Consider the following 12,040-nt stretch of genomic DNA (forward strand, 5'->3'; position numbering starts at 1 on the left):
AGTGGTGTTTTGTGTTTGTATAGTTGTTTGTCTAGATATTTATCCGAGATAGCTTGGTCAAACCAAAAAACCACCTCTAAAATTTAATAAACATTGAAAAATTCTCAGGATTTCTACTGCTTGGTGTAATCACCAATGACATATGAAAGTGCTTGTTTTCCCAAAGCCTTATTTAATATAAAAGTATTATTAAACTTCTGAATTGTGACTAGGTGAGAAAATGCATTTCAGTGTAGATTAAATTTGAAATGCTTTTATTAAAATTATTGTTATCTTTTCATTGTTAAAGGATTTAGGTTATTAATTTTTTAGATCTTTATATATAGGAAAATTAGCCTTTATCAGTGATACATTGCAAATACTATGCTTTTGTTTTACATTTTCTTTCAATTCTGTGACATTTTTGGTCATGATAGAATTTGTTGTCTGTTTTTAGTTTTCTTATTAAACTTATCAATCCTTTCTTTTGGGCTTCTGGATATTGAGTCAGAATTAGAATGGATCTCCCCACTCTAAGGTTATAATGAATTACTCCAATTTTCATTAGAACTTCTACCCTCTTTTTCCTTTTTTCTTTTTCACATTTACACCTCTGATACGTTTAGAATTTAGCCTGATGTCAGTGGATGTATGAATCCTAATTTCTCTCTGTCCAAGTTACAATACACTTGTTTCAACACCATTTATGGAAAGTTCATTTGTATTCCTCTGCTGATTTGAGGGCCACCTTTATCATATACTACATTCCAAAAAGTTTTGGTCTGTCTTTCTGCACTTTCTCATAGCTGTTTATCTATCACATGCCTACTTTCTTACTAGACTGTAAGTTGTGTGAGTATGAGCACTGTGTCTTTATTGTTTTGCCTGTGTCCTCAGAGCTTAGAATGTGTCCGGCACATACTGGTAGCAGGTACTCAATATATTTTTCCTGTATTTGAGAATGTTTATAAAGTTCTAGGAGAATGGTGCCCCTTTTCCCACAAATAGGTTTAAAGATGACTTGTTTTTAATTTAATAAATATTTTATAGAGCATGAAAATAAAAAAAAAATGTGTGGTAGACAGTATACAGTATTATGTGCTCATTTGAGGTACATAACAGTTTTTCTTAAGCAAAATGTTAATTTATTTTAACCAAAAGCATTTGATTCGGTCTATATATTAATAAGAGTCAAAGAATATTGAAATGTTAACATCTAGATGAAACACTTATATTAAGTACAAATAAGATAAAATCAACTTTTATATACAGTAGACACTGGGACTTTGTAGATGTTCATTTCATTCTTTCACCCATTTCTAAGTAAACTTGGAGATCCAAAATATCTAATAAGTTGCAATTTGGGGGGGAAGCATGATCTTAAAACCAAAGAAATCACCTAGCTCACATCTGAGCCTAGACGATCAGGCCCCGCATCTGCTTTTCAATGCAACTTTACTGTTCTCCTGTTGATGTTTGACTTCATGAGGTCCTAGCAATAATAATACCAACTAGAGCATTCTCTCCTTTTTACATACAAGGAAACTCAGACAATTATGTACTATAAATGTCAAAGAATTTTGACATTTGCAAAGATCTCAGGATATACTCCTTGCGTATGTCAATAATCTGTATGTAAGAAGTGCAGCATTCTGTTATAGAATTATTAATACATTCAAATAATTTTATCTCATTCTTCATTGGCAAAGCAGCAGCATGAAAAGCAAAAAGCATGTAACTTCAATAGTACGCAAATACATCTCAAAAATCAGATGTGCATGAGATAGTAAATAGCTAACTAAATGTTAAGTAGTGACAACATACTTAATAATAGTTTTAATGGTATAAAAAAATAAAAGCCCAAGATATCCCTCCTCTATTTAGGAAATGATGCTACATTTCCCCATTCCATATTATTGGAATAACTAGTAAATGTATGTATATACATATGAATGTGTGGCATTGTGTTTCTTTTTTTTTTATAAAGGCATTGAATTTAAAATTCTTAATCCTATGCAAGGCTAACTCTTTAAGAATGAAAGATTCTGTGATAGACATCTTACTGTACCATCCAAAAGAAAAGAACATAGTACTAGAATATTAAATATCTAGACTTAACTATTAACATGAATTCAATATATTGTTATACTAAATTAATTTGTACAAGTCACCAGCTTCTCTGGTTATCTGCTAGACCTGCAAAATGAGGGGGATTTGTAGTAATACCCCTAATATCTATTCAAGTTTTTAAAATTCTAAAATCCTATAGTTCTATGATCTGTCTCTAGGCATACCACCCTTTATGACTATCCAGATACCAATTTTAACTGATTATATTTACCAGAATATCAAAAAATGACTATTGAATGAAACTTTAAGAATTCTGCAAAATAACTTGCTTAATGAGCATATCTCAGGTTTTTAGCATGTTGCAATAATATGTATAGTATTTCAGCTGAACAACTTAAAATAATTTACTTCTCTAAAATTGAGTAAATTAATACATCTAATTTTCCATAGGAATTGGGTATATTTTTGTTAATTGCTATATCCCAATAGTCTGAAAAGTACATTATCAGTAAACAGTATAAATCTGCCCAGTGCCTAAATAACAGTGCTGAAAGTTAACTCCGTTTGATTGGTGATGTTGCATAGAGTTCTGGAATCCACACGTCTAATTCCACTGGCATGTGCAGTCTATAGGTTCCTGGAGCGTGTACATGATCTCGGTGCCATTTCCCGAACAATACAGGGGCACAGTCAGATTCCGCACTCCATTCTCACGACAACACTTACAGAATCTTAGATGGCTCTCAATGTTGATGTTATATATGGTGGCGGATGGGCACTTTCCATCACAAGATGCAACATTTATCTGTAAGGAGAGATGATGAGAAAAAAACTCTTTAAATTTAAAAATCTGGTTACTTGATTTTACTAAGTCAAATGAAAGCAAGGCTTCCTTATCACTTTACTCTCAAGCTTCTCTGTGTTAAAAGGTTGCAAAACATACCAGGTTGAAATTTAGTAACTTAGTTCCATGGTGATGCCTAGGACAACAATGCTGACATAAAGTATGAAACATGCTCACATAACTAGGCAGGTGCCTGCAATATATTAATCATAATCTAATGAGTCTATTGTAACCCATATTATAGCATGGCTCAAGTAGACTGTGGGATTGTATGGGTCATATTAAAGGAGGTAAAGTTAGAACCAGGACTATTTTTGCTGAGTAAAATTGCGTAGTTAAGAAAATATGTAGTCAAATATATTTAGATTCAATTTCCATCTCTGGATTGCTGTTATCACTTCAGAACTTTTGACTACTTATGCTAAGAATAATTCATACTTCTTCACAAAACATTTTAATATTAGAATTTAAGAATAATCTCAAAGCTAAATATTGTGTTAGCATTTTGTTGGCTTACAAACTTATTAGTGCGGTGATACATATACTTTGGAAAGACACATGCCCTTTATGTAACAAATGGTATTTTTCCACTTACAGAGCTTTGGCTTGTACAGTCCTGTTTCCTTATAACTGATTTAATAATCACTTTCTGGCATATTCTTTCTTCTCGTTTACCTGATAAAATAGAGAATGTATTTATTCATTAAAAGGCTCATGCCAAATTGTTTCTTAATTCCATTAAAATAATATATTGAAAATTGATGTTTACATAAAATATATTCCTATATTAAGAGATATTTAAAATTTTCCTCATATTTTATGTTCAGTATTTATTTTCACCATCTAAATAGATTATCTCATATTTTCTAGCTTCCTACTTCTCTTTACCTTATTGTCAGAATAATTACCATACTCACAAATCAAAAATATTCTACACATACAGTAAAGCTAACAGTATAGTATGTACCAACCTCTGTGTGGTATGTAGATAAATAGGTAGATAAAATGATTATTACATGGTATCTAAAAGTAAATATACACATAAATAATTAAGGCATCTATACATATACTAGTATATATAAATTTATTTTGAAATTAAAAACTAATACATTTATAATGTATATTAATAAAATATCAAGCATAAATTGAACTATTTATCAACCATGATTAAATGTATGGATGAGTGATGCTAATTTGATTTGATGGTTCTGAAATGATCTCTTAGGAGTTCAAATGAAAACACTTTCTATTAATTAATGACATATTAATATGCCTCTGTGTGGGTGATGGATTATAACTTGGCCATACACCAAGAATATTTATTTCATGCTGTATGTAGTATATATAATTCTGAATCAGGCTGCAAAAGTCCAAGATTTTTTTGCTCTGATACTAAGTTGTTTTGTCATTCTGCTGATTTACCTTGTTTGCAAAAGACTGGGTTTCGATACCCAGTTTTCAAATGGTTTTAGTCACAAAATTATTTTTTAATTAAATACTTCTGTGAAATCCCAACATGTAAAGTATATCAGAGCTAAGCTATGCTGGTTCAAGTAAAGATTACCTGAAATTAAACTGTCCTCCTCAAGGTCACCCTTGGCCTTTAAATTGCTAAAATCAAGGTCACATCTAAGTTCTCATTCTATTTTACTTCCCAGTCATATTTGACCCAGTCCATCACTCTCTTCTTTTTTTTTTTTTTTTAAATATATTTTATTGATTCTTTACAGAGAGGAAGGGAGAGAGATAGAGAGTTAGAAACATCAATCAGCTGCCTCCTGCACACCTCCCACTGGGGAGGTGCCCGCAACCGAGGCACATGCCCTTGACCGGAATCGAACCTGGGACCTTTCAGTCCGCAGGCTGACGCTCTATCCCCTGAGCCAAACTGGTTAGGGCAATCATCGCTCTCTTCTTGATACACTCTCTACACTTGGCTTCTAGAACAGCCACTTTGGTTTTCCTCTCATCTCATTTGTGGCTCCTCCTCTACCTCCTATGCTTGTTCTTTCTCCTTTCCCTGATCTCCCACCTACAGTGTGACCCAAGGCTCAGTGTTGGGGACAGAGGGCAGGCTGTTTGTACCTTATAGTGCTTTCACTCAGTCGTTACTTCATGCAAGTTTAAGAATAACTTTTTAGAAAGAAAACATCTTTAACATCACCTGTAAGGTACCTTACCCTCTTCTTTCTATCACTTTCATCCCGGTGCTATAGCCACACCTGCTATTTCCTTTGCTTTCAACACTCTTCATTCTTCTGGCAGACATTCAGTCTCCATTCAAGTGACACTTCATTACAGAGGCCTTCTTTAACCACTGAAGTTAGCAACCCTGTTCCCTTCACTCTCCATCCCTTTTATTCTGCACTATTTTTCTTTATATCACTCATCACTACCTGACATAATAATATATATTTATGTGTTCATTGTTTCTTCCACTTCTTGATAATATGCACCATGCATACAGATACTGTTTCATTCACTATCACAGTGCCAGTGCTAAGACTGTCTGGTGTGTGGTAGGCACTCAATAAAAATTGGTTTGATAAGTCGATTCATTTGATGAATGAAATTGGGACAGCATCAATTTAGTTAGCATAAATTTGTTTGTACCAAGAAGCATTCCTATTCATTCTCAGAGACTTTATTTTAACACATTTTGTTTAGCACAGCATCTGTGATAGTATCCAATACCCACAGTCTCCCTGGTATAGCCTGGTCACACAAAAGCAAAGACTGCAGACAAGGGTTCTCTGATACCAAAGCTGAAACTTCCTTACAAGTCCTTACTCATCAGATAGGAAAAACTGAGGTGACTTTTTACTATTCTGCCGCTTCAAAGAGCTTAGCAGAATTGAAAAGCCCTGGGACGAGGCATTAGACAGCCCTTAATCTATTACTGAGGAGTGTGGTCAACTTTTCTGACCTTCATTTTCTTTCCTATAGGGGGAGCCATCCCTATCTTCCCATCTAGCTCTCAGAACTTAGGAAGATTAGTTGTAGTACTGGTCTGCAATGGGCTTACTAGAGTGTCTATGTGTGACAGGCAATAAATAGTACTAATATGGTCAGTCACACAGATCTCCTGTCTACCCTCAGATGACATAAGTGTACTCACTTCTCTAATAATTAACACGGAGTTACAGAATCCAAACTCTTCACATTTGCTATATGATTCTACTCCTATATCTCATACCTAAAGAAGAGTCTAGACCAGGGGTGGGCAAACTTTTTGACTCGAGGGCCATAATGGGTTCTTAAACTGGACTGGAGGGCCGGAACAAAAGCATGGATGGAGTGTTTGTGTGAACTAATATAAATTCAAAGTAAATATCATTACATAAAAGGGTACGGTCTTTTTTTTTTTTTAGTTTTATTCATTTCAAATGGGCCGGATCCGGCTGGTCTAGACTGAAGAAGCAGAGGAAAAAGAAGTGAAATCATAAAAAATATAAACTTCCTCAGATTCTGGAGCCTAATTTTATTCCTTGGTTTCCTGATACAATGACTACTGGATATACATTAGTTTACATATAATTCATAAAATACTGAATTAAAAACTACTTTTTTTCTAACAGAAAAAAATTTAATTAGTGTGTGTCTAAGAGCCCCAGTAATTAAGAATGTGTAAGTGGCATTATCCTATTTACAAAAGTCCCAGCAATAAAAGCTGTTAGGGGTTGAAATATTCCTCAGAAATGACCTTATTTAGCGATGGGGTCTTTACAGAGGTAATCAAGTGAAAATGAGGTCATTAGGAGAGGCCCAAATCCAATCTGACTCATGTCATTATAAAAAGGGGGAATTTGGCCCTAACTGGCTTGGCTCAATGGATAGAGCATTGGCCTGTGGACTGAAGGGTCCCAGGTTCGATTCCGGTCAAGGGCATGTACCTTGGTTGTGGGCACATCGCCAGTAGGGGGTGTGCAGGAGGCAGCTGATCAATGTTTCTCTCTCATCGATGTTTCTAACTCTCTAACCCTCTCCCTTCCTCTCTGTAAAAAATCAATAAAATATATTTAAAAGGGGAGGGGGATTTGGAGACAGATACACATACGAAAGACCCAGCATGAACATGAAGACAGGCCTCTACAGGCTAAGAAGAGAGGCCTGCAGCAGATCTTCCCCTCAAGTCCTCAGAAGGAACCAACCCATGGACCTCTGTATTTTGGACTCCTAACCTCCAGAACTGTGAGATGATACATGTCTAAGTCACCCAGCTTGTGGCACTTGGTTATCACAGCATTAGCAAACGAATACAATGTCACATTAGATGTCAGGCCATCTTATGTTGAACTCTTTTGTTTGTTGTGGTAAGTTTGTGTGTGTCAGGTTTACATACCATGTAAATAAAAACTGCCATTCTAGCCTAAAACTCCTGTTTTTTTCTTAAGAACGTCATAAACACTTTAAAAAGAAAAAAATGGCTGCATTAATACCTCTCTAGTCTATTTCGGTGCTTAAAATCATTAAAAATTACTATGAACCCCAGCTGGCGTGGCTCAGTGATTGAGCATTGACCTATGGACCTGGAGGTCATGATTCAATTCCAGAGCACATGCCCCGGTTGCAGCTTGATCCCCAAGATAAGGTATGTAGGAGGCAGCTGATCAATGATTCTCTCTTATCATTGATGTTTCTATCTCTCTGTCTCCCTTCCTCTCTGAAATCAATAAAAATATATTTTTTAAAAATTACTATGAAATAAACCTTATCATTTGAACTAATATTGTGTGTACATACCTTTATCAAAACAATTATTGGGAAGTTTTACATATAGGATTTAAATGTACTCATTAAATTAGCATTTCTCAAATGTATCATACAGAACTATAGACTTGTCCCAATAGGTTTGGGAAATACTACACTTCGCCCTTATTGGAGTCACAATAGCCTACTTACTATTGCATAGTTCTGCATGTTCCAAGTAAATCTGACCATAGAGCACTTTTAAACTTAAACCCATTAGAGTCCTACACAATACCTTTGGGGAAATGCAACAATAAAGAAATTTCTAATATTTAAGTTAAAAATTAGAGAAACACGTTACTCAATGAAGACTAAATTACAAAATAATCAGCCACAACACAAAAATATTTAATATGCATCATACAATTTGTTTCCCTCCACATGTGATAAGAACTGAATTTTACAAGAGAAATCCTAGGACAATTAAAAGTAATCTATCAAATTAATCAATGTAATATGTCTTCACTTACAGATCTTGCAACAGCCTTCATTATAAAGCTTTACAACTCCTTCATTCTAGGAAGAGAGGAGAAAGTCAAAACTCAGCGTTTGTTTATTTCCTTGTGGACTAGAAATAGAAAACTAACTCTCTCAAAATTTTTATTAAGTATCACAAGTACTTTATTGGAAAATTGTTGGAATCTAACTACTAATAAAAATTCCTTTTGTAAAAAATGTAGGAGCATATATTAAAAACATTGTTATTTCTTTATTCATAATATGAAAGTGTAAAAAGATTAACTTCCTTAAAAGAACACTACAAAATTTTATTTTTTTAAGAATTATAAATTTATTATTACATCTGCTGGCAGAAGGGCTGAGATCAACATGGCATCAGCCAAAATTTTTAAATACAAAAAAAATGTCTTACCAGTAGAGACCATTATATTTTTCAACTCTTCAAAATAATATAAGCTACTCTATAAGACTAGACTGAGTTTCTGATATAGTCGAATGTTAAAATGGTGTATCTTTTTCTTTAATATTTTGCTATTTAAAAAAAAATCTCTACTTCAGAATGGCTTCTGCCTAAGGATAAATTAAGAAAATTTTATTATCTTTTAGAATTATTACAGTAAGTTTCTAGTTGCTTTCAGTAACTTGATAATTACAATTCAAATTTTAAAATCTGTGAATTAAGATGGTGTCTAAGATTCTTTCCAGACCTGAAATTCTATTGCTTTAGTAAATATTTTATCTACCTTGCCAGCTAGCGAGTTATCCGTCATAACTAAAAAAAGGACATTTTGAAAAAAATTAATGAGACTGTTATTTCTCTACACTTAGAAAATATTGTCCCCCCCCACCCCCCCACAACAGAGCAAAGCTTACTTTTCATTAGGGATTATTACCTATTAAATAATTAAAGCTACAGATAATCTTTTTAAAAAATTGTATTACTTTCACATGGAATAGGAAGTTGTTCCAGCAACCTTCAAAGTTAGTAATAAAAAGCCAGGAAAATTGTATCACTTTTAAAAATCTGAGAGGATAAGGAATTGGGAGAACAAAACTGAAGGACCAGCTATGACACGTGCTCAGTTCCACAGTGGCCTGTGCTCAGAGGAGCTAAGACAAATTTCACTCAGGCCAGCATGCATTAAAAAGTACATTACATCATAAATCTGGCTGTGTGTTTAAGAAAGAGAAAATCATTCAAGCTCTGATTGATTCGTTTATTGATCCATATTGAGAAAGAGGCTTGGTGATCAAATGATTTTTCAGTAATCCTTTATCTACATATTAAAAACCCAGAGACAGCATAATGTGTATTCAGGGAGAGTGAAAATTATTTGGAATACCATATATAATTCAAAATGGAAAACTGAGGATATATAATAGAGCCTTTATATATACATGAAAATAAAATATTCACCAAAATAAGCTACAATGTATGTATGACCTTGGAAAACACACTATTTTCTAATTCCATTTAATACTAAATGTTCTTAAATATAACAAAGTACAAACCATTTTGCATTCAGTCTCATTAAAAGGGGGGCAGACCATACTATAGTTCAGAATCATTGTTCCTTCATCGGTCTTGACACATTCATATGTGGTACAGTTATAGTGCCACATACTCCCCTCCTAAAAATAAAAGAGAAAGTATGTTTTACTATTGAAATCTGCTAAATTTCTGAAGTGAAATATTTCCTATCCTACTGAATCAAATGGCATGATGCAGAAAGCTTTTTGAGTCATAAAACGTCCATCTGGAAATGATTAAAATACATGCATGGTGTGTGTGTGTGTGTTTGGTTTCATACTAGAACTGACATGTAAATGTGTAAAGCAGTAGGGAGTAAAGAAGCAAAAGGTATTTGTTTCTACTACAAAATTATCTAATTTGATCAAGTGTCAAATGTCTTGCTCTCCTATTTCCCTCACTAATTATAAAAAAACAAATCGTATTATGTAATACACCTCCTTTCTTGAGACTTGTTTATTCTTCCTTCCACTCCCTTGTCAGCAAAATATTTAAAAATCTTCACATGATAGTAATTATTGACTAATTGTTCTAGTCTTGTATACCTTATGTCTATTTTAAAAACTATTCTTAGTCTTTTAACTTTTAAACATAATAACTTTATTTCATTCCTGATGTCAGAATTTCTATATAGAAATAAAGTCTGCTAGCCCTAGCTGATTGTGCTCAGTTGGTAGAGCCTCAGCCCAGGGACTGAAGGGTCCCGGGTTTGATACTGGTTTAGTTGTAGGCTTAATCCCCAGCCCTGGACAGGTCTCTCTCTCTCTCACATCGATGTTTCTCTCTCTCCCCCTCCCTTCCACTCTCTCTAAAAATCAATGGAAAAATATCTTCAGGTGAAGACTAACAAACAAATAAAAACCAAAAAGAAAGTCTGCTAAACATATTTATTACATAATTATCCTATGTAATAAAAGCCTAATATGCAAATCAACTGAACGACCGACAGAATGACCAGTTTCTATGATGTGCACTGACCACCAGGGGCAGATGCTCAACACAGGAGCTGCCCCCAGCTTGCAGGCCATAGGCCAGCCAAGGCAGGTGCCATTGGGGGCCCCCAGTCACCCTGCCAGTTGCCCCACAGAGGGAGGCGATCAGCAGAGGTGGGGGGCAGGGCTGGAGAGCAGGCGGTGCCAGGCTGGCTAAAGTGGGTGCCAGTGGGATCACCCCAATTGCCCCACTGGTTGCCCCACAGACGGAGGTGACTGGCGGCAGTGGGGGGTGGGGCTGGCTGGCAAGCAGACAGGGCCGGCCTCCCTGATCGCCCCACTGGTCGCCCCACAGATCAGCCCTGATCACCGGCCAGGCCTAAAGACCCTACCTGTGCACAAATTTCGTGCACCAGGCCGTGAGGATTAACAAAAAAAACAGAAAGAAAGAAAGTCTGCTAAACACATATTTACTACATAATTATCTATCTATCTATCTATCTATCTATCTATCTATCTATCTAAAAGCCTAATATGCAAAGTGTCCCCTCAGGAGTTTGACCATCCTGGAGTTCAATTGCTTACTATGATGTGCACTGACCACAAGCGGGTGGCACGGAATGAAGGACGGTCCCAGCCAGCAGCTGGCTGCCAGGGAAGGGAAGCACCGGCTGAAAGCCAGCAGCCAGTAGGGACCCTACCATGCATGAATTTCATGCACTGGCCTCTAGTTGTGCTATAATTGTTGATGTATATTTTTATAGTCTGGATTTTAAAATGTTAGTCAAACTCTGGCTTGAAGATTTCTTGTGGACCAGTAAAGAATTTTAACTAACTTCCTCTTTCTAAATTTTTTTTAAGTTTATGAATAGCTTTAGGTCTTCTATGAATCTTAATTGGAAAGAAGTCTAGGTGTAAAAGAAAATTAAATATTCAAATTCAAGAAACACAGTAATATCTTATTTGTCTGAAAAAAAGTTAGTTGTTCCATAGAAATTAGATTTCTAGAGAACTAAAGCTTACCTTGGAAAAAGCCAATTATGTATATTTATCTATATTGCATTGCTTGTGTTCTCAAAAAAATATTCTGAACATAGTTTAATCTTTTATTCACATTTCAGGGATACCACCATGAATATTAATTACATACACCAATGCTTCCTGGATTACTAATATCTATAGAGTTTATGTTGCCCTTTTACTAAAATCCCCCAATTACTGTATTTTTTTCCAGTATTTTCTGATTCCTTTTCTCTTACTGTCACCTATGTCTCCTAATCATTTTGTAAGCTTCCTTTTTTTAAGACTCCCTCTTTTAAAAATACATATTAGAAAACAAAAATACAGCTAGGATAAACAGGTAAACAATAACAATAAAACTACATAAATCAATAACACTGCTTTGCACATAATTGTAAAAAAATAGGCTATAGTATAAAACATAATTGTTCATTTTTCTCATTTAATAAAATGTAC

The 12,040-nt window shown here is 34.8% G+C and overlaps 1 protein-coding gene across 2 annotated transcripts in view; it reads right to left on the reverse strand.

Moving 5' to 3' along the window:
- Positions 1-2,653: 2,653 nt before the first annotated feature.
- The window catches only part of OTOGL (otogelin like), a 144,294-nt gene continuing 134,907 nt past the window's right edge, over positions 2,654-12,040 (reverse strand). For both annotated transcript variants that reach the window (XM_070407618.1, XM_070407617.1), the window contains 4 exons: positions 9,614-9,733; positions 8,113-8,158; positions 3,489-3,568; positions 2,654-2,854 (listed from right to left, as the gene is read on the reverse strand). In XM_070407618.1, the coding sequence (XP_070263719.1) occupies positions 2,654-2,854; positions 3,489-3,568; positions 8,113-8,158; positions 9,614-9,733 (447 nt within the window). The remainder of the gene's footprint in view (positions 2,855-3,488; positions 3,569-8,112; positions 8,159-9,613; positions 9,734-12,040) is intronic.

This window comes from Myotis yumanensis, unplaced genomic scaffold (genome assembly GCF_028538775.1).
Source record: "Myotis yumanensis isolate MYYU_CA2020_CCGP unplaced genomic scaffold, mMyoYum1.0.hap1 SCAF_3, whole genome shotgun sequence".
Classification (NCBI taxonomy): domain Eukaryota; kingdom Metazoa; phylum Chordata; class Mammalia; order Chiroptera; family Vespertilionidae; genus Myotis; species Myotis yumanensis.